At 39.3% G+C, this 24158-nt stretch overlaps 1 protein-coding gene across 7 annotated transcripts in view; it reads left to right on the top strand.

The window, feature by feature from the left end:
- Positions 1–14108, top strand: part of CD226 (CD226 molecule) — a 90225-nt gene extending 76117 nt beyond the window's left edge. For all 7 annotated transcript variants that reach the window (XM_047828732.1, XM_047828733.1, XM_047828734.1 and 4 more), the window contains 3 exons: positions 4134–4236; positions 8794–8854; positions 11128–14108. In XM_047828732.1, coding sequence (XP_047684688.1) covers positions 4134–4236; positions 8794–8854; positions 11128–11241 — 278 coding nt within the window. In that variant the 3' untranslated portion in view covers positions 11242–14108. The remainder of the gene's footprint in view (positions 1–4133; positions 4237–8793; positions 8855–11127) is intronic.
- Positions 14109–24158: the final 10050 nt, after the last annotated feature.

Here is a 24158-nt window from a genome sequence, read left to right as displayed (position 1 = left end):
CTGTGAGCAGAGATACAGTTTTGTTCTCGTTGATGTTTTCCCTTTAGGAACCAAATCCCTTTTTACACACCATTTCATCTGTCATGCCAAGTGTATACTCTGGCTTGAGATACTGTGTGTGAAAAGATGGAGTAAACAGATCTGACTCCAACACGTCAAGCACTACTAGAAGAGGTTAAAAGGAGGTAACATATTTCACATTAAAGGATGCATTTGAAGTTTAGATTTATAATTGAATGGTGTGAAACACATGACTAGTACCTTTCAATGGTTTCTACTTAATTCATTTAATTGGAGTTTAATAAGGAATGCCATCTTAATTCTGAGGATTCTGAATACGCTTCTACAAAAAAAGTTCTCCACATCTTATACTTTAAATATCACCAGTGGGGTGCCTGGGTGGCTCAGCTGGTTAAGCGTCAGACTCTTGGTTTCAGCTCAGGTCATGATCTCACTGTGAGTTCAAGCCCTGTGTCGAACTCTATGCTGACAGCAGAGGGCCTGGTTGGGATTCTCTCTCCCTCTCTCTCTCTGCCCCTTCCCAGCACTCTCTCTCTCTCAAAGTAAATAAATAAAAAAAGGTTAAAAATAATATCATCACTAAAATTTGTCTGATGATTTTTGTTTTCAGCATGCAGACATTTACATTTTTCTACTATTTTTTTTTCCGTTTAATAAAAGCAATACATCACTTAGAAAGTTTGGAAAATGCCAAAAAACCTAAAGAAATAATTGCTTTTTTAAAAATATGAGTTACCGTCAAATTGGCTAACATACAGTGTGTATAGTGTGCTCTTGGTTTTGAAGGTAGGTTCCCATGGTTCATCGCTTATGTACAACACCCAGTGCTCATCCCAACAAGTGCCCTCCTCAATGCCCATCACCCATTTCCCCTTTTCTCCCACCCCCTCATCAACCCTCAGTTTGTTCTCTGTATTTAAGAGTCTCTTATGGTTTGCCTCCCTCCCTCTCTGTTTGTAACTATATTTTTTTCCCCTTCCCTTCCCCCATGGTCTTCTGTTAAGTTTCTCAAGATCCACATATGAATGAAAACATATGGTATCTGTCTTTAGGAAATAATTGCTTTTAATGCCACTCCCTGGAGATCATCACTTAAAAAAATTTTTTTTAACGTTTTTTATTTATTTTTGAGACAGAGAGAGACAGAGCATGAACGGGGGAGGGGCAGAGAGAGAGAGAGAGACACAGAATCAGAAGCAGGCTCCAGGCTCTGAGCCATCAGCCAGGAGCCCGACGCAGGGCTTGAACTCACGGACCGCGAGATCATGACCTGAGCTGAAGTCGGACGCTTAACCGACTGAGCCACCCAGGTGCCCCTAAAATTTTGGCATTTGTAACTTTGCAGACCTTTTCCCCCTAAGTCCTACACTTGGCCGAGAGAGTTTAACATGCATCATTGTGAATTATGGTTTTGAAATTTTACTTAACTTTATACCCCTAGTCAGCAGTTTTCCATTTCATTCAAATTTCTCACACACATCATCCGAATGTCTGTAGCCGAGCTTTACAGGGTGGGCTCCAGATCAGAAACACGGGCATCACAGGAGAGCTGCATCTGCGAGGACCCACCCAGACCCACTGGGGCAGAGTTTTGGAGGGGGGATGCCCAGTCATCTGCGGGTTAGCAAGCCCCCAAATGATGCCCATGCAGAAGGAGTTTGAGGACTGCAGTTGTGTGGTCTGGCTCTCAGTCTACTTGGGGGAAATGAGGATTTTCTTTTGGCAGTTGTAAATGTTTTACAGAACGCTTTGTTCACATTTCAGAGCATTTCTTTAGAATACAGTAATTAATCAGATGTGTAAGCACCTAGTGAAAGGGCGTGACACATGCAGACCGAATTCCTTCTGGATGCAGGTTGTGGTAGTTCCCCGTCCTCCAAATAGAGCTTGAGATGTTCTATCTGACCACAGTTTTCCTCTTACACAAACTTGTTCTTTTAGTGCTTTTTCTTAGTTATTTGTATCTTTCGTATTGTCTTCTATAGCTTTTCATTTTTTTTAAATGTTTATTTATTTTTGAGAGAGACAGAGACAGAATGTGAGTGGCTTAGGGGCAGAGAGAGAGGGAGACACAGAATCTGAAGCAGGCTCTGAGCTGTCAGCGCAGAGCCCGATGCGGGGCTCGAAGTCACGAAATGCAAGGTCATGACCTGAGCTGAAGTCGGACTGAGCCACCCAGGTGCCCCTAAATAGCATTGTCAAAGTGGTTACACAGTTTTCCCACAATCCTGTCCGTGAATATTTTAATCATAACTTTCGTTTTCTCACCGCGATTGCCTATTTGATTTAACCTTAGCACCTGTGATACTCAAATTACGTCAGTACAGCGGGTGTAATCCCTTTATAGTCCTGTGTTACAATGCAAAATAATTTCAGGTATTTTGTTCATTTGGTTTTTATAATGTACCAAGAACTGAAAAAGCTCTTAAAAATTTATTTGACGGGGAGAACATGTCATTGTTCCTTTCGTGAGGGCGGTTCAATGTATTTTTGTTCTGAATAAATTTAGCTTTTCCTCTTTCCATCATAGTTGGACAAAAGCCATTCTTAGACTGGGTGTATGTGCAAAGTCTGTAAGGTTCACACAGTTTGCTACTTTTATTCACCTTACGGTTTCATGAAAATAATATTTATGAGTTGACTTGGTTTCTCTTTGCAGGAAAGCTTACAAAAGAATGTGTGGATGTGGACTCTGAGCCCCTATCATGAAAAAATTGCAGCTACATAGTGGGTCAGGAAGGAAGAAATAATCCGAGGGAAAGATCAGGAAGACTCTAATGAAAAGCATGATTTGCAGGTTGGCATAGGATGGCAGATGGCACGGAGTCTCGGGTGGAGCACCGGGCTTTACTTTCAAGGTTGGAGGGAAGTCGTGCTGTTTGCCAGAGCTGGCCCCTTCCTGCAAGAAGGGAGACCGGCAGGTGCGCTGTCCCAAAGAGACGTGGCGGTGAGGACAGCTCCCGGGTTCCGATTCACTCCCATTCTGGGCAACAGCAGATATTGATGGGGTTTCTTCTCCTGGGAAGGAGCTCTGTGGGAGGCAGTGGGTGAGATGTATTATGGGCAGGAGAACATTTTAAAGATAAGATGCTCTCTGACCTCGTTGGAGATCTTGCTCCAGAGTGACGTTTCTCTAGTGGTTTATTGCTTAGTTGAATGCGACCTCATTAGAGTCTCACCACAGTTCTGGGATGTGATTAGAACTGTTGTCATTGTCATGGCTTGACAAATGAGGAAAGGCAAACACAGAAGGTTAAGGAATTGGCTGGAGGTCACACAGCTGAGGAGTAGCAGAGCCAGGAAGAGAGCTGCAGGTTCCTGGACCGTGTTGTCTGTGCTTAACACTGAGCTGGAGTAACATAGTTTTTCAGAGTACTTCTTATCATTAACTCCAACTGAATGAAACTATTTCTTAAATTCTGCTTATAAAATGACACTGTCGTGTGAATGTACTTAATATATCAGTCTTAAGAAGTATCTTCATTTGTGTACTCTTTTGATAGTTTTCTTTTTCTACAGAAGATTTTGTGTTTGTGACTGGGAGCGCATTAGACTGAAGTGATATCTGTCTCAAACATACACTCTTTCTATTCTCATTCTTTTTTTAGTTTTTATTTTTAATTGAAGTATGGTTGACATACAATATTACATGAGTTTCAGGTATATGGTAGAGTGATTCAATAATTATGTACCTTAGGAAATGGTCATCATAACAAGTCTGATTACCACCTGTCACCATTGAGAGTTATGAAATATTATTAACTATATTACATACACTGTACTTTTCATCCTTGTGACTTACTTATTTTATAACCCGAAGTCTGTAACTCTTAAATCCCATCACCTTATTTATTCTTGTTCTTCTTAAGGTGCTAAACTCAGCTGAAACAAGGAACTAATAAAACTCTGTGAGGAGCCAGAAATATTTAGGAGACTCTAAAATAAAATTGTCTCTTCCTCTTATCTCATACTGCTTTTTCATTGGACTCTTTGTTCTGAATTGTTACTCTATTTGATTAATGGACCCTTTCCTCATTTTCCCACCTTCCTTTTTTTTTTCTGACTTGAGCTGAATTCCTAATTCCTACTGTATATATTTTTTTTCCTCCTAGGTAAAATGGATAACCAATATACCCTCTTTGTGGCTGGAGGAACAGTTTTATCATTGCTGTTTGTAATCCTAATGACCGCCGTCATTGTCATTTCTTATAGAAGGTGAGTATTGCAACCCATCTGGAATCCAGTTTCCCCTGAGTAATTCTGATCTAAGGGGCTCTCTGTTAATAACCCAGTAGTTGGCCAAGCTGTCTTAGCCCTCACATACACAAGTATTTTTCTTACACAGAGGAGGAGAAGTAGTTGTGGGTAATATCAGGGGAGAAAGCTAGAATAGTTCACTTAAGAATTAGTAGGAGCTGCTCCCATATTAACAAGGCCTTCATATCCTGGGGAGGCAATTGCCTGGTGCCTCTGCTCTGTCTCCCGTGCCATCTATCTTACTCCTCCTGCAAGGAAAAGAGGCTGTGGGGCAAGGGGTGCTGCGTGTGTGCGTGAACGCACGTGTGTTATGGAGAGGGGAGAGGAAGAGAAGGAGCGATTCTGAGAAGGGGAGGAACAAGGTTGCGCAGCAATGATACCTTCGTGTATTCATTCATCAAGCAGCTATTTCGACAGTGGCAAACAAGACATGACGGGGTGCACACTCCAATAAACAGACAACATAGTTTTAGATGGTTGTAAATTCTCTGAAACGAGCAATGTAGATACTATTCCTGAAAAATTATTGAAGAAGAGAGGTGTTGGAAGGGGCTAACTTAGAGAGAGTATTTGGCCATTGACCTCGACTAAAGTTTCCTACCTTTTACTGTCTTGCAGCACACCTGGGGGTTTTCTAGGATATTCTTGGTTGACGCTTTCTTCCTTTTCTTGCTATCTTACGTTCACCAACTCACTTGTCTATGTGTTTGTTGCAATCTTAGCTGTAATCATATTGAGTTGGAATTACTCTTAATTCTTACGTTCCAACTAAAGTGTTCTCTTCTTAGGGGAGGGAAGGAATACATCTATCTCCGCTCTTCTCCTCTACCCCAGCAATATTACCAAGCACACACACACGCACACATGCTTGCACATGCGTGTGTATTAGTAGGATGTCAGGTAGGTTTCTCTGTCTCGGCTCCATATCCCGGCCTTACCTCTTTGGAGGGTTGTATCACTGCTCACTTGATATTAGTGAATGCTCTCTGGCTGCTCCCTGGCTCCGGGTGTGTCCTGTCTTTCTAACACATCTTTTCCTGGTTGCTCTTCTAACAGCTGGACTGATCATGTCTTTCCTGTTTAAAAGTCACTAACCCTGTATCAGAGGTACCTGTTTTTCTGATCCCCATCTAATTAGTGGGACTCCAACCTAATGTTCATTCATATTTTCTACTTTACTACCCCTGATGTTGACAAATTTTGTCAAAACTGCAAGTCTTGAAAAAAATTAAAAAAAAATTTTTTTAAATGTTTATTTACTTTTGAGAGAGAGAGAAAGAGACAGAGGCATGAGCAGGGTAGGAACAGAGAGAGAGAGGGAGAAACAGAATGTGAAGCAGGCTTCAGGCTCCGAGCTGTCAGCACAGAGCCCGACGCGGGGCTCGAACTCACGGACTGCAAGATCATGACCTGAGCCAAAGTCAGATGCTTAACCGACTGAGCCACCCAGGCGTCCCTAAAAAATATTTTTAGAGACAGAGCATGTGTGAGTGAGGGGGAGGTGGGCAGAGAGGAAGGGGGAGAGAGAATCTTAAATAGGCTCCGTGCTCGGCATGGAGCCCAACTCGGGGCTGGGGATCACGACCTGAGCCAAAATCAAGAGTCAGATGCTAAACCGGCTGAGTCACCCAGACTCTCCAAACTGCAAGTCTCATTATGTGAACGCACCTGACGCTCTTTCTATTTGATATGCCAACAAAATGCTGTTTCCCCATGTTTGGCCTTACCCCTGTGGATCATTCCAGGCATGGGACACATGTCTCCTTTGGGAGGTCTGTCCTGGCTCTCCCTCCCTGCAAAGAGACATGATGTCACCATGCGGAATCACATTATATTCTTCTCTGCTGCACCTCACAGCCTGCTTTGTAGCTTAATCAATTTTGTGTCTGTCCTCCCTTCTGTTCATAATGACAGGGACTGCGTTTTGTTCATTTCTTAGCGTTTGATAGCAGTTAGCACTAATCTTTCCAAATAGTGGGTGGTCAATATGTGTTTGTCTAATTAAATTGAATCATGAAACTGCCATTTTCCCTTTCTCTCCATCATGGGCTGCCCTCAAGTCTTTTTCCCTGGCCAGAAATTAGCAAATTGAGGGAAGGAACCCAGGATGTCAGTGACACTGAGGATTTTTCTAGTGCTTCACCCTGGTTGATGAAAAATGCGCTGAGGGCCGCTCTGACAGCAGGAGCATCCGGGAACACGGGCCACATGGTAGGACAGAGTGAGTGACAGCATGGATCTCCGGAGGGTCACAGATGTTGGACATGATGGATTTAGCTTCATGAAAATGCATCACTTTTACATGAATAGCTAAATTGAACTGTAGAATATATTGTCCCACTTGGTCAAATGTGATAAAAAGATTAGTGGGCTTGAATGCATTATCATGGTCGCACATCACAAAGGAAAATGTATGTATTCTTTCTACCTTGTTGCCCGTACCTGTGGTTGTTACTTGGAATGGAAAGGTTTTGAAAAATGCCCCAAGGGCTTAAACAATGGCCTTCAGAACTCTGTCTTAGTGACCGTTTAAAATAATCCTGCCGCTCCAGATGTGCTGACCTGGGGAGAAGCCAGAGGAAATCGCAGTGTGCCTGAACGAAACTGAGTCCTTCCCCCGCACCCAGCACCTTGTAGCCTGTGTGTATGGGGGTACGGGGGCTTTTCCCACACCTCTCTGCTCCCAGTTTGTGTTGCTTCCAGTTAGAGATCAGAATGGTAACATTACAAAGTGAATGTGTTTGGTGGCTGTGCACAGCACTGGTTAGGCTGGGCAGGAGCCAAAAGATAGTCTATACATCGACACCTGTGTTTACAGGAAGAAATTTAGTGTTCAGTGAGCAAAACGTTAGACACTTGTTTTTACTTTTGTTGTCCACTTTGATGTTCCCGACAAATAGGCTACTTCGCTTTGCCTGAGACTCTCCTGGTTTCAGCGCTGAAAATCCCTCATCCCAGGGAAATTCTTTAGCGTCAAGCCAACTAGAATGGTTGGTCATCCTAGAACAAACCACAGTGTTTACTGCCTTTATTTCACACAAGAGGGGACTGAACTTTATAGATGCAAACAATTAGTGAATTGCTGAGCACGAGTTAAACACAGACCATCTGACTCTAAGCTTCGTGTTCTCTCTCCTTCATGATATTGTATACTCTAGGCTTATGTCAACAACATATATATTTGGACCTCTTTGGGAAAATTAACTCTGTATTATGATATAGCAAGCCTTGTGAAGCATGATTTAACAAAATATCCAAGGTGATAGCTTTGTTCCCTTATTTGTAAAAAGAGGGTAGTAATAGCATCTGTATCACAGGTTTCTTTTGAGGAGTAAGTGACTTATATGAAAGACCCAGAAACATGACTTTCACATAATAAACTTACACATCAAAAAATTAAATAAATTAATTGTATAAAAGAGACTTCATAAGTAAGCAAATGCACACAGACTAAGATAAGTTTGTGATTACATTGACACATTAGGAGGATTTCATAGCAGCTAGGAGAGAACAACATCCGTCATCTGAACAACCTTTCCTTGGAGAGAGACTAGCTTGGCTGGTTTTTAAACTTTCCATGAAGGCATTACAACTTCATCTTTTTGCATAAAGGTGAAAAGCCGTCCTTTTTTGCATCTGAGCCACCTCCTTTATGGTCTGATAAGAATTTTTTCTTTAGGGAGATGAAAAAAAAGATAGTCTTCATCTCCCCATAGTAACTATTTTCATACAGTTGGATAGAGTAATTTCAGGCACTGCATTCAATTATAGTAGCCTTCTTTTCTTCTTCTCTTGAATTTTCTCTTCAAAGACTCCTCCTGAAGTTAGGTTTTTATAGTTTTCATTGGAACGGTGGAGAGTTTATGGACTGGCATGGCTCCAGATGGCCCGCTGAAGTGCAGTGACACGATTCCAGAAACACCAGAGCCTAATAGTCATGAGGGAAGCCTGTTGGATTCGAATTCTAACACTACCACTAACCAACCATGTGATTTGGTTCAAACTGCCTCAGTTTCCCACTCTGTTACATATAGGGTTTTTGGTGAAAGCTAAATAAAATAATCCATAGAGGAGGCTTAGTAAAACACCTGGAAGTTTCTATAAAGCTTAACTCGATTATCCCTGGCATCTGAGAAGTTACGCTGTTGGCATTTAAAATAAAGTTTTTAATTGTGGGAAATCTCTAAGCCCAGGATTATTTGGAGGAGTCAGTAAGCTATTTGTGTAATAATTCCCTATGAACCATTCTTTAGTAAGCTCAGTGAGATTAATTACAAATGCATACTGGCTGGATATGCATTTAGATGCCCTCACCATCTGTGGAAGATAAAAAATGAAAAATTGGGTCAAGGAAATTTTGAGTAGGTATGTGTAAACCAACCATAGATGCTGCTTCAACATATTAATAAGGGCATGTGGGCTGGGCTACGGGTAAGGTATAATACTCTACTGTATGCAATAATACTTGTGTTGGAGTATAATATGTTAATGCTTCTATTGAATATGTATTTTCAGGAGAAGGAGACAGAAAAGAGGACTGTTTAAAGAGCACAGAAATAAGGATGCACAGAACAAGGTACGTTTTCTCAGAACTGTCATTTCCCCTGCTTTTGTGCATCATAAATGTCCTGTAGAGTCAGTCCGTTTTGCAGTCAACAACCTTGTTGTGCTTTCAGTACCCTGGCCATGGACTTGCCTGTAATTCCAGTATCAACCCTTTGAAGAGACACTTGTTTTCTGACCTATTTTCCTATTATTAATGCCCTTTGAAACAGTTTGTTTTATATCAGTACAAATAAAGGTACAATCACAGCGATATCATAAGAACCAACAGTGTGCATTACCAATATCTGCTATTAGTTTCCTAAGGCTGCCACAGCATAATTATCCCAGAGGAGGCTACTTAACCAACAGAAATCTATTCTCTTGTGGTTTGGGGGGTTTGAAGTCCAAAATCGAGGTCTCTGCAGGATCTGTTCCCTCTGGGGATGAGAGTCTGTTCCACGCTTCTCTCCTGGCTTCTGGTGGTTGTTGGCAGCCCTCGGCATTCCTTGGCTTATGGACTCATCACTTCAATCTCTGCTTCTGTCTTCACGTGATATTCTTCAATGCATGTGCGTGCACATGCGTATCTGTCTTCCCTTTTATAAGGACATCGGTGGTATTGGACTAAGGGCCCAGCTTACTTCAGTATGACTTCGTCTTAACTAATCACATCCTCCACAACCCTACTTCCAAATAAGGTCACATTTATGAAGGCCTGGGAAGGGCATAAACTTTGGGGGGATACCATCTGACCTAGCATAGGGCATAATAATATTTTTATATTGTAAGGTTATTGTGAGGATTACATTATACCATGTAAAATACCTGAGGCGTAGAAAGCACATTAGAAAGATGCAGTGCTATGGTTTTCATTATCATTATTATGGTTTTTATTGATTTACTAACTGAAGGATGCTCAGATTTCTGACAGGCTGCAGAATTTTCACTCCACCTTCCCCTACAGATAAAAGGGATGCTTATTTTCATGTTCATTGTCTCCACTACTTGTCAGATATTCTCTTTAACATATATTATTCTGCTTACAAAATTTTACACTAAAACATTTCTCCAAGTGTTATCTGAAATTACATCCCTTTCTCTTTAATTTAATTATTTGCCATTGAATTCTACATGGCCAAAACATCAAGTAATGAAAAGTTTCTGACAATCTAATATGTGTGCTTCCGATTTCTTCGTTACCTATTTATCTATTGGTTGAAATTTTCCTCTTAGTTACTCTCTGCACAACAAAAAATGTTTCTGGATAATTCATGGCCGCCTTTTTGACACTAAGTGGAAAGACTGAGGAAGTCCTGTCTTGTGTCATCTGCCACTCTAGCAAGCAATTAAATAGTGCTCTGTCATACACAATTGCGGAGTCCCTCCTTTGTCCTTAGCTGATGTCCACTCAAGCCAACTTAAAGCCAAATTTATTGCTGTGAATTTCAGAGGAGCAAAAGAGCTTTGCAACTTCCTGCATTAAGTGTTCAACTTGTTCAGACTTCTGTAGAGTAATGATATTTTGAACGATGGTTAGGAAGATAATAAGTTGGATTGTGATCGAGGAAAAAGCTAGACCTGCCTGATTGTTTTGGGCCTGTAGGCATGCTATGTAAGGAACAATCGCACTGCAACATTCCCTCTGCTTTCTCCTTGCACCCGTTGGAACCAGTCTCAATTTCCAAACTTCTCACCAAAAGACCGCTCGTTCTTCTCTTCCTTCTCTTTCTCTCAATTTCTCTCTCTTACCCATGCCTACATATTTTCTGCCAAGTCAAAGTGACTTGATTAGGGTAGAGAATATTAATGATTATATAACATCATTTTGGAAGTAATGCCACTTTATTTTGTTAATTTCTTATATTGCGTTTAGTTGCTTATTTTCAAGACATGACACTGTGTACTTTAAAAGTATTGTTTATTAAAGCGTTGATTCAACAGAAATTATTGAGTGTCCACTATGGGAGATGCTATATTAGACTTCACATAAAAATGAGAATAATTGTTCTTATCAAAACAGCCTAGGACACTGAGAAAGAGCTCTAAGTCTAAACGGGTATTTCATAATCTATAAAATATAGCAAATGATGATCTAGATTAGTCTCCTGTTGCCTTTCACTCTGAGCCATGCAGGTCAAGAATGTGATTTCTCATAGAAGTTCAGTACAAGGAAGAGACTGCTTTATGAAGTTAATCATAATAGATATTTGACTTAAATTGTGGTTGATTTAAGAGATTTGTTTTGGGTATCTTTGTCAGCTGCTGAAATGCCGTGAATCATTGACATTCTGTCTGTCTTTCTAGGCAACCAACAACTACAGAAATCCCATCTCTACCAATCAGTCATCGGATTGTGCAAGAGAAGATATTTATGTCAACTACCCAGCCTTCTCTCATAGACCGAAGACTAGAATCTAAGCTTTTTCCTGGATCTGAGCAAAACTTATGGTGACTGTTACGTACATGGATCTTAATATAATTTCTTCCCACTACTCAGTGCCTATCCAGGATACCAGTTAGCTACATTTATTTAACTTGATAGGAAAGATACTTTATTACCTAGAGAACATTCTTAACAGAAATGTTTCAGAAAACCTGACTCTAATTAGCTTAGACATGAAGGGAAACTTACTGAATCATCTAATGGAACCATCCAGGGGAGATGAAGCTTCAGGCAAGGGTTATTCACCAAGGTTTAAATGTCTTGTCTAGAATTAAGTATGGGCATACACCTGCTTCTGGATTCCCTTTTGTGGTATTGGATCCACTTTATTGGTGTTAGCCTCTTATTCAGGCATTTCCCTTGTGTTTCTAAAAATCCTTGGCAATTCACAATCCTTGTTTCTGCCTGGTGGAGAGGTTACTTCTCTGATAGAGCAAACAGATTTGGTTATTTGTGCAGCATTAAACAGGCAACATGGCCAAAAGAGATGGAATCAAGGGTTTAAGTCAAGGGTTCACCTCTAGACCCAGGAGTGAGGCCAAAGCACATTACTGGGAAATTCAGAGTATCATTAGACGAGGGAGACAGGGCCCGGAAGCTGAACTGGTTACCAACAAATGTGAACAGCAGTGCCGTTCTGAGACATCTCTTGTTAACCTACTAAAAAGAGAATATGTGGATGGGTGTGAGTTAGCTCTCCCTCTCCTCACTTTAAAATCTGCTATATCAGCAGAGTTCAGAGGAGTACTTGGTAGCAGAACAGATGAATGGTCAAGAGGAAGATAAATGTGACAGGGAAATCTCTTCCCTTTGTATTATCAAATAAAGTAATCTCTGATCCTGCATAGAATTCTTGCCCCTCTCCCTGGCCTAGCTTTAAGAGCAAGTGTAGCAGAAAGTCCAATAGTAACTTAATGTTTTTGAATTTTTCCACTGTTGAGAATTATTTTAAAAAAATTTTTTTAAATGTCCACTTATTTTTGAGAGGTGAGGGGAGGGGCAGAGAGAGGGAGGCACAGAATCTGAAGCAGCCTCCAGGCTCTGAGCTGTCAGCACAGAGCCCCATGCAAGGCTCAAACTCACAGGATGTGAGATCATGACCAGAGCCACCCAGGTGCCCCAAGAATTATTTTTAATATGTATATCCTCTCAGAAGAGTCAGGCATCTAGGCATGATTGATTTTTTTAAATAACTATGTGAAATCTGAATATGAGAAAAAGAATGTTAGCTGAGTGTGGTTTGGGTTGTAGGGTAGAAACGTGGGGGGAGGAAATACTAGAGTGCTATAAGGAAGGAGGAACAGGGAACAAAGAATGGAAACATACAGACAGAAACTTGTCTTGCTTCATAGTTTGGCCAAAGACAACCCTAGTGATGTCACTACAGAGCCATTAGTGGCCTTATGCCATTGTCCAAATTCTAGGCGAAGGCCAACAATGAAAAGTATTTATGAAACTAAATAATGATCATGGCCACCTTGAAAGCGCAATGGTCGTTACCAAAGACACCGATCACTCATGTCTCAAATGTATTTATTACTCATCTCTAAAAGATTCGTCACAAAACTGCATCGAAGGATCAAAGTTGTAGACTTTTTTGTGATAATTTTAAGTGAACCCAAACCAAACTCTCTCTGTTATCTAGGCAGATTCTAAACTGTAATTTACAGTTTTAAGCAAGTCAGTCGGTGTTTTATGATTATACCTTAACTCCTCTGCATGCTAGATAGTGCAATAACTCTGTGAATTACAGAAATTGAGTGCTCTAACTGTTTCAGAAGGGAAGAAGTAAAAATGACTGCTTCTCAATTGTACTTACATCCATGTATTTAGCTGTTATTTTTATTTTGTTTGCTTAAAGATCTTTATATCTAGATTCATGAGGTATTTCCAGAAATATATAACACAGTCGGAAGGAAGTTTACAAGGAGACAATTCTACTATTTTGTTAACTATATCAGATGTATAAACGTTTCCATGGCTGAATCTGTCAGTTTGCATGGTGAAGAAAACTTAGCATCATTTAAAAGATAAACGATTTCTTTTTCCTAAAAGTCAAAGACAATCAAAATTACTTTCTGGAAGATTCTGATGACCAAATTCTCAATGACAGATATGAGTGAGAAGTAAAACATTTATACCATTGCAATATGAAATGTGAATGGAAATGTGAATCCCACTTTAACAGAGAAAATGATCACGGGGGTGTTAGGTGCACAGTTCAGCCAGAGACAGCCGTCCTGGTGGTTTCACTCATGGAAGACTTTTGTAGTAGGGCTTCTAGAACATTTGCAACCTGTTTTCCCATGGATGTTTTACTTTCTCCTTAATCTGTCACTCAAAATATTTATGAGGACTATATACTCTGCCCTTCTTCTTCCTGTATTCTTCCTCTGCAGAGCTCGGGATCTTTCAGGGATTTGGAACCCTTCTAAGTCCTCCTGGAATTTCTCTGGACCCCTTGCTGGTCCTGTTACACTCTTAGCTGTTCATGCCGATGAAATTCTACTCACTGATTTTCTTTCTCTGGACATCTTTACTTATTAGCAAAGCACTTTCATGGTTATCTGTTTAATAGTATTCCTAATTTGCTAGAGTTTTGTAACTCTATGTAATAAATATATAACTATACCTACTATACATATACTACATGGTATATATATAGTATACTGTGCGTGTGTGTGTGTGTACACAATGTATATATATGGTGTGTGTATGTGTATGTATGTGTGTGTGTGTGTGTGTGTATTTCCCCCTAATCTGTTGTACCTACTATTATGGTTGTCACTAAGGAAACAGATCAAAACAGATCCGCAGAATAAAAGGTCAGAATTGAATTAAATTATGTTTTAAATCTTTTTTGAAAGGTGCTACTTAGGAAGGAAAATGCTTCCTAAGATTCTTTTTTACATATATAATTTATGATATGTAATATGTTACATAAAAATCTGTGTTTCCTTTGAATGCCATTATTTGAATATTTACATGAAAGAAACTGATTAAAGGGAAGTGCTGTGTGATGACGAGGTAGGTAAGTTTGTTAAATGTCATTAGAGTAAACAGTTTGGTCAGGGTTGGGCAGGGAAAGAATGCATGCCATTAACTTACAATGACTAGGTATTGATTATATTATCATCAGAGAGACCTTGAGACATTATTTAAAAGACTTTATGCACACTGAGAAAATAGCATTGAAATTTCATTAGCTTGTAATTATGCTTATGGATGGAAGACAATGGATGAAGCTACATTCTTTAGTTATTAAATATCAAATTCATAGGATATTTTAAGTAATTCCATTTATTACTAAAATATACATATAACTTTAAAATGCATTGGTTATCAGTTTACAAGGCAGAGAAAGATAAAAATAACTTCAATAAGTTTACTTTCACTGTAAACATTCAAGTGATATTGGTTTATATAGAACTATGTTAAATAACACCTACAGTTATATTATAGTAATTTGTAGAGTCTACACTGTAATTAGAAATTGCTGTAATCAAAATGCTTCTCCTGGATTTATAATAATGTGCTATATATTCTCTGCTGCTTGTGTGAGATTTCAGCAAGATTGGAGGTATTGTACAAGTGGATGTTTATAAAGTTCAGGTCGAGGCACTAAAACTGTGAGTGCGGTATTCAGCTACTTTACACAATAGTGTAAAATGACACAAACCTGTAACACTATTATTTATCAACATTAGTTTGGCCACTAGTAGAATGTGGTGCCTAGAAAGTGTTGACCTTCACATTCAGGCTTTTGCAGAAATTAATATATTTTTCCACTAGTCTTTTCACTGGAATTATTCTCCGCCAAGTTTCTAGGCTCTTATACATTTATCTGAAAAATAAAAACCAGTGTTTTTAAAAAACTTTTCTATTGCTAGTGACCCGTATGCAGAACGGTGGCTTCTAGATTTCATCACAAAGCTTTCTAAGGGAATTTTATAAATCTTCAGGGTTGGTTTACATATTACATAGTATTCCAGATTCAAAGCACTAACTGTGTTGTAAGATGTTGTAATAAAAGACCTAATCTGGGGACGTGTGTGATAAGTGTCTGGAATCATTTCCATTTATTGACTGTTGTCCCCGTTTGAATGAAGTTAGGTCAGTCACCGTCGTTAGAACATTTGGCCCAGTGGTATGTGTAATTTCAGATTCTCTGCTTTTGTAGGGAGTGCAGTGTCCTTGACTTACTGTATTCTGTTGTTTGAAGGGATAAAGCGCCGTGTTGCACCATCATTTTTATTTTCCATCAAAGGATATTAGGGAGAAAATCCCACGGGGTAATAGAAACATGAGGAGTTAAGTGCAGAACAAATTCAGAGCACCAAGTATTGAAATAATCCCGTATTAATGCAAATATTCTGGAAGGATGGGCTCGTGGGAAATGTATGCACGTGAGGTGAGTTTGTGGAAAGGAAGGCATCTGCATCAATAAACAACGTCTAAAATTGAAAAAAAAAGATCTAGTAGTGATGGAAGCATGCTCCTCAGAAAAGTAGAGATAAAGTCATCGGTGGAAGTGAAATGTGTTGTCTCAATGGAGGGAAAATGGGAAGGGCAGGAAACAACTTGTTTTGCAAAAAACCCTCACTTTGAACCACATGCACTTAGAAAATGCACCGAATGTTGCATTGAGATAGAAGTTACATTCGTCCAGCTCACCATTTAAGTGTTCCTACCAGTTTACGGCTCCAGGGCTTTGGCTCTGGGTGAGGAGATCCTGGTGGTTGCAGCTTTCTGGATGTGTCTGTCTCTGCAGATTTGGGGGTGATGGTTTGCCTTGAAACCTCAATTCTCTGATAGATCCAAGAGAAGTCACTGGTTTGTAATCTGTCCAGCTCTTTCTTGTTGTAATCAAGGCCATTACATCTCCCAAGCCCTTTACGTGTTAGCATTAAACCCGGAAGTCCTTCACCATGTCCTTTTAATACGTGTGTTTTCTGGTGCCTTGGCTTCTGACCTGTTTCTTTGTGCTGACATTATGAGGCCTCACTAGGCTGGTCTGACACTGGAACTGGATTCAGAATCATCTGACTTTGCTCCATGTTTCTCTTTGGCCCATTTTCATAAACCACAGATCCACCTGACACAATATTTATGGAATATGCAAATTTGGCACAAATGTAGAACACAATCTGAAGATTAGTAGGAGATTATGCTCAGTTTCCTGACTATGTCCAGATCCACATCAGGCCTCATAAAAATTTTCGTTCAAAAAAAGCAAAAGGTAATAGAGAGAAATTCCATCTCAAACCATAAGAAGACAGTGACGGGTTAAGTCCTCCATCTGCAAAAATTAAGTCAAAGGAACTGTCAGTAAGACCCGTACATCACAGAATGTAGTGTGAGGCACCAGAATGAATGAGCTGTTTGGGATTCTAGAATGAATGAATAGAATGAAATGCAAATCACAGGGAAGTGTTTCCCTGGTCATGTGTATCAATATTAATTTAGGTTTTAGTCACATAAAAGATAAATGAGAATTAGAAAAATCTAAGGATAAGAGAACCCAAGGAAGGCATTAACAGCACGATCAAGAAATATGTATACATCTATATGTTCTATGTGTTGTATTTTATGTATATAATCAATCGATCGATTAATGTTTGGCTTCTACAGAAGAAAACACAACGGAAAGAAAGATAACCAAGATAAACAAAAACGGAAAGGCACCTTGAGAAGGAAGGTGCACACATCCTTACACAATGTGGACTCTTACACAATGGTCATTAGTGGAGTGTTCTCACGAATGTGTGGACGAGTAAAAGTTACAGAGAGGGAAGGAGGCAAACCTTTAAGGCAAACTCTTAAAAGCTGAGAATAAACTGAGGGTTGACGGGGAGTGGGAGGACAGGGAAAGTGGGTGATGGGCCTTGAGGAGGGCACCTGTTGGGATGAGCACTGGGTGTTGTATGGAAACCAATTGACAATAAATTTCATATTTAAAAAAAATAAAAATTAAAAAATAAAATATTTGCCAACAAAACAAAACAGAAAAAACCCAGAAACCCAAGGCAGGGCCCGTTGTTTCTTCGCTACATAGGGCCATCAATTAAAAGACTGCAAAGCTTTTCAAAGAGATCACTCAAAAGCTTCTTCTCAGATTCAGCCCTGTTTGTTTTTACATGTTAATGGAAGTAGCGTGGAACACTTCTATTAAGTTAGACTAATATCAAGCAAACAACCCCACACCCGGCTACCATCTCCTTCAGGCTAGGGAAAAGCATTAGTAAGAACCACTGGTTATTGTATGAATCACATGTTGTTTAAGCTTCAGGGAAAAGACACTATCTAGATAGGAACCAAAAAGGATGAACGTAATCTCTTTACGCAAGAGTTATCAGCAGTGACCTGAACTATTTGAGAGATCATAAAGCTCCAAATCCCACTCATAGATACAACATGAACACACACAGTTAAATATAACATATAAATATGGGGGGTGGGGAATGTGAGCTGGGGAGGAGCAGAGAGGGAGAGAGAGAATCCTAAGCAGGCTTTGTGCTTTCAGCGTGGAATCTGAAAAGGAGGCTCGATCCCACACACCATGAGATCATGACCTGATCTGAAATCAAGAGTCAGATGCTTAACTGACTGAGCCACCTAGGCGCCCAGCATTTTTTTCTTTATATTGCTGAGAGTGAGGGTTGCTTCTGGCTAGCAGCTTTAGTATTTATTGCTTTGGACACCAAGTTCTGTCTATATTTAGCTCTCTGAAATATAATTGTTAAAAAACTATAAACTTCAAAATCAGCAGGCTAACTAAAACGTTTTTGAATGGATAGTGGAACAAGAAAGGGTTTCTTAAGGGATTGGCTGACTGATTGTACCTGCTTCATGACTTGAAATGCATACTTCTTCCCTAAATAGTGAGCACCTTAAAGGAAGCCTCAACTCTTGCTCACTTTTGAATTCTTAGCTCTTAGAAGACTCAGTGAATGTTTTTTAAAGAGAATTTTGAGCTAGCGTTTTCTCTTTGGGCTACCTTATATCCCAAGCTTGCAAATATTCAGAAGAGTGTCAGGTATACAGAACACATCTGTGTTGTTCACACACATAAAGTGGGTGACTGAATATTCGTCTTCTGCTCAAGTTTGTGTCAAGGGAGGAATTGGGAATTTTAGAGAATGTGATCTAAAACATTTCTTGGGGGGGCGCCTGGGTGGCTCAGTCGGTTGAGCGGCCGACTTTGGCTCAGGTCATGATCTCACGGTCTGTGAGTTCGAGCCCCGTGTTGGGCTCTGAGCTGTCAGCACAGAGCCTGGAGCCTGTTTCAGATTCTGTGTCTCCCTCTCTCTGCCCATCCCCCATTCATGCTCTGTCTCTCTCTGTCTCAAAAATAAATAAACGTTAAAAAAAAAAGTTTTAAAACATTTCTTCGAATAGCGGAAGCTAATTTGGGAGTTATGTCAGACTACTCTGATAATTTCCTGTGATTAAAAAAAAGCAGGGTCTAACTACTGAGAGAAGAGAGACAGAGAGAAAGAGAGAGAGAGAAAGGAGGAGAAAAAGGTGGGGAAGGAGGAGAGGGGGAAGAGGGAGAGAGAAATCCAGAGATAGCTTTGAGAAAGGTATTTAGGAAGTGAGGGAGGCTGGCTTCTCTCGCCTTTCCCAACTCCCTCATTTCTTGTCATCTCATGTCTTCTGTGGACGCCAAATACCCATGTGCTGTGGCTTCCTCCTGACACTGATGTGCCTCGTGAGTAATTAAAAGTAGGCAAGAACCAAGACCCAGGCGATACTGCATACCCTTTACTCCTGTTGTGTAAATGGTAAACCCTCAGTGAGCATTTAGTGACTGACTAGCTTTCCCGATCGTATAAAGCAGCAGCCTGAAACACCTAGATATTAGGATAATTCATATTTTCATGAATGTTCAGATATTCCACCTAGGTCTTGCTCAAACATTTATGTTGATAATTTACCATATGGATATAAAAATTCGGTAAGTTTATCTAACGTTTTTCATGAGTAACTTAGAAATAAGGATAGCAGTTTTGCCATTTGGGGGGATTATTTGATTTTTTTTACATTTATTTATTTAGTTTCGGCGGGGGGAGCAAAGAGAGAGGGAGAGAGTGAATTCCAAGCAGGCTCCACACTGTCAGCAAAGAGCTGGACACGGGGCTTGAACTCATGAACCACAAGATCATGACCTGAGTTGAAATCAAGAGTCAGATGCTCAACCAACTGAGCCACCCAAGCACCCCTGGTTTTGTTCTTCTTAGTACATTACAAATATAGTGGAGTTACTATTCGTGGGCTGTGCCCTGTCACATGAATTTATTAAATATCTTCTTGGATGTCTGCTCCAAGATATACACACCTTTGCACTTTTCATGAAGACTTTCCCCAGCAAATATAGTCCTCATGATTTCAATAGTGAGAAAAAAGAGGAAGATAAATCCATCAAATTCACATCACCACCTTGTTATGAAAGTGGCACCAAAAATCCATATCTGGCTATGTTTTGTTCAGCATTCAGAAAGAAGGGGCATTTTTGTTATCACTGCCCCGCCCAAACATGTTCCAAACTTGTACTGGCTGCAGAGAACTGAGAGCTCTCCTACGGTTTTCATTGTTTCTTCAAAGGCATGACTTTGGCCAGATCCACCCCGTTTTAGCATTATGACTGCTCGATCCAGGCTTCCTCTCTCACTCTGGTGTCTCTGACCATCAAAGACAGAAGGAAGGCTTGGTACTCTCTTTAAAGACAGGACTCTACAAAAGGAAGAATACTACTAATGAATCTAGTGAACTAACAACAAATGCCTGGCTAATATTTAAAGATTAAGCTTGAGAAATAGATTCTGTAAATGTATTTCCAGACAGGTTTAAATCCAAGGGACAAAGGATTCAATATCATGGCATGGAAAAGAATAAAGCCATCAATATGGAGTGTGGTCATGACTCTACACATTTCATCTCTGACGTGAAATCTTTGTCTACCAAATGTTCATTTTCAGTAATTTTCTTTGGTTGTTAAAGGGTGAGCCCAGCGCTGGAGGTAAAGTTGTTTTCTAGCTTTGTGACACCGTGAAAGCCACTTAAAAACTCTGGATATCACTTCACTAGAAGATAAAAGTATTGATCACCAATGCCATTGTCATATTAATATTCTATGATTCCAACAAACCACGGTCGAACTAATAAAAATTATATGTTATTATAACATAAGATTAGGAAAACACTGGGAATGCATAAGTTCTCAGTAATCTTTCATTTAATAAAGGGCCTTCTTTTACTTTATTTTGAAAATAACAAACCAATGAATGAAGGAATAAGTGACATTTTAAAGGTTAGGAAACTATGATTGTCAAAATTCTGTTTAATTACATAGTTACAGTTCATCACATGATAATAAAAATGTAAGGAAATCATATAATATTATAGTGCTAACAATATTAAGTAACACATGGGTAAAAACCATTAATTTAGATGTTTAAAATCTCAATCATGCAAAGCTGTGATGTAAAGTAGTATTTTTCACCTGTTTTTTGTAGAGATGGAGGACATTTTAATATTGCACAACTGTAAGTTACCCTCCTTGTAGCCATATCAGTTGTCAATTTCTTAGAATTATGAGTAAGACATTCATAACGATTGATTGGGGTGTCTATTCAGGATTGAGATATGGAAACTATGAATTCAGAAGGAGATAATTCTTGAACTATGTATTTCATTTTACCAAGGGGAAAAATCACGCAGACAGATTTAAAAATAATGTAATTTCCTAATTTTATTATTGCCTCATTATTGTAACATTTTCTGTTCTGCCAGAAATTCACATTTAGGTTTCAGGGACAGCTATTCCTTTGCATTCGGTTCCAAAGGTGGCTCAACTAGTATTTAAGTACAGACGCCCCCAACCTATTATTTATCTGGAATAAATTGCGACCAAAAGTAAGGTATGCCAACTCATATAATTTCCAATAGAAGCAAATTTGTAATGGATATTTTATTCCTTAACAAGGGCCTAAACGTCCAAAGTTATTTTTTTATCAAAATAATCATAAACATTATATTTAATCAATGACAAATGACATCTCTTTACAGTATAAGACCTCACACAGTATATATAAGCTAATTTAAAAGAATTTATAGAAAGAAAACATAGAACACATAATTTAATATATTGTGAAGATTCATAAGGATAAGGATTTCGAAAGATGGGATAATTCTGGGTGGATCCAGGAAAAATATAACAAGTGTGGCACATGTAGAGTAGGTCAAAAGTAAAAAAAGTGCCTGTGTGTGTATGTGTGTGTGTGTATGTGCGTGTGTGTGTGTGTGTGTGCGTGTTAGGGTTTGTGTGGAGAAGGTCCAAGGGGCCTCTGCAGGTCCTGGGAGTTCTGTTTTCTGTAGTAAGGATGATACTGGCCTTTACGCTCATTTATTGTCAGGGAGTAGGTGGACTCGTTGTTGTGATTTATATACTGCCCGCTGTTACCAAAATAATATAGAGTGCATTATAACTGGAAAGAATCCGTATTCTCTACTTCAGGTCTTCACAAAAATTTAGAGCCTTCTTCCCACTGAACCCGCTGATAATAATAAGCATTGTTCTTTGAATTACGCAATAGATATGTAAATCTGAATTTGATTAACCAAATTATTTCATATTGACCTATATCATGCTAATTTTTGATTTATATTTAACATCAAGATGCTGTTGTCATTTTATTCTTCACGTTCCTTGCCTTTCAGTCCACTTGGCAGACAGTTAACGATACTGAAACACCCCAGGAGCCCTCTCACGTTGTTTTCTTTGAGAGAAAGTCTGCAGCGACTTTTGAAAGAAAATAATTGAGTCATCATCTCAATTCACCTTATTTTAGTGAATTTAGACTTTTAAATTTCAGATTCCCCAAAATAAGCAAGTCTTAAGAGGTTGTGGATCTTGAGGGTATTAGGGAAGCAATCCGATCCCAATGTGCACACAACTGCCAGGTCAGGGTAGATCCTTGCCCTACTGTGCACGATTCTGTGCACACAAAAAGGGCTGGTTTTATGCTCTCTTTAAGTGGAAAATCATCCTAAAAGCAAAGAACAGATGGAAAAAGTTCATTGTATCAACAACTAAAACTAGCCCCAAATAACTATTAAAAAATTTAAGTTTATTCATTGTTTTTAAAATTAGAATAGGGGATATAGTGTCGTAGGCATAGAAGAGAAGGTAAAATACAAACTTATTAAACAGAATTATTAGAAGGAAGCTGTAATATTTCTATTACAGATGTACTTTCCCTCGCCTTTAAATGCTTACAAGCTATTAAAATCTCAAACTAGGGAAAAGTGTATGAAAATCATGAGTAAAGTGTGGTTTTCATATTACTTAGTAATTTTAACCTAGTTCTCATTTCTCTAGACTTCAGTTAAATAGTTGTCTAATGAAGTGTATAAAGAAAAACTTGATATGCAAGCTATTTTATTATAAAAAGAGTCATTTTCCAACTTCAGTTGCGAATGGAAGATTTTTGAAGTTCACATGAAACAAAATGTAGCCCCGATGTTATCTAACAACATTGTGACAAATGCCATAAATAATTAAGCCAAAGTGCTACAGAGAGATAAAGATCCCCAAAATAATAATCACGATTACAATATGATGAATTAGTAGGAATACAAAACATATACACTTAATTAATTTATTTTTTTACTTTGACTATCACTTTAGAATAAATAAGTTTGAATCTCCAACAAGAACTGGGTGACAATGTAAGAGTCATAGAATTTATACCAATCATTCATGACCTACAAGACTAATGATTTGCCTCATAAAGCCTCTCTATTGACATTGTTGGTGATGAGTCCAAGAAGGGTTAGGAACGTCTGAAACAATTGAGGAGACACTTTAATGTTCCAGGGCCTATTTATTTAGAGGCCATGTGGCATTTCTCAACTCCCACTATGTCTAAACGGGAGACAAGATAGAGACAAGGAAACAGTGCTGGACCAGGAGCCCGGAAGCGGGCAAAACTACTCCTGTTTCTTTGCCTTTGAATAAGTGACAACATCCAGGTTTCCTCCTGAGTAGAGCGTAAACTGGGACCTTTATTCTACATGATTGATTCCAGAAACCAGCTAGCATCCTGCCCATCTAGAAAATGTGCCCAACATCTCACGATACTTCCATGAGAGTCTGTAAACTAGCTACTGCCTCAACAAGTTGTAATAATTGTAGAAATGATACACCAAAGGTTCACATTCTCAAGCAAGAAAGTAAGGATCTGTGGTAGTTTCAGGGAGAAAAAGGTGGGTTAATCTTTCAAACACATTCATGGGGAATGCACACATGTTGCTCTCCTCAGACATATTTAGCCCCCAGCCAGTGTCACTGATAACATACTTTCATTTGGAAACCCTAATGACGTTGGCCATACAAAAACGATCCTCAGGTTACTGAAGAGACATCTCAGTGTGGGGATTTTGTTACGCATTCTTTCACGTTCAATAATTTTCACTAAACCTAAGGAAGCATAGTTGGTGGTTATACGTTGTCTTTCTGTGGTCACTTCAAACATGGTGCAACTGACGTCCTCTTTCAATTGCATGCTCAGTACTGGGTGAAGCTAGTCAAAGAAGGCCAAGTCTGTGGTATGGAACCGGGGTTAGAATGTTCAGAGAGTAGAGTCTTAGTGTTACTTTGGACATTTCATTGGAGTCTTTATAATTTTATCTAAATTGCTGCCCTCCTAAACTGGTCCTGTCCTCCTCTTCCCCCTTCATGGGAAATTGCACTCTATACATTTCATAGGCTAGGAATTCATCCATGTGGCACATCACCTCGTATTATAATTATTACTGCAAATCTAGTGACCGATTTGTATCTATTTGGAGAAGACCAAGGTTGGGGGATAGTAACGTACAGTTAGTGATT

This window comes from Prionailurus viverrinus, chromosome D3, assembly GCF_022837055.1.
Source record: "Prionailurus viverrinus isolate Anna chromosome D3, UM_Priviv_1.0, whole genome shotgun sequence".
NCBI lineage: Eukaryota > Metazoa > Chordata > Mammalia > Carnivora > Felidae > Prionailurus > Prionailurus viverrinus.
The sequence above is the reverse complement of the archived record's forward strand: the minus strand, read 5'-3'. Positions and strand labels throughout refer to the sequence as shown.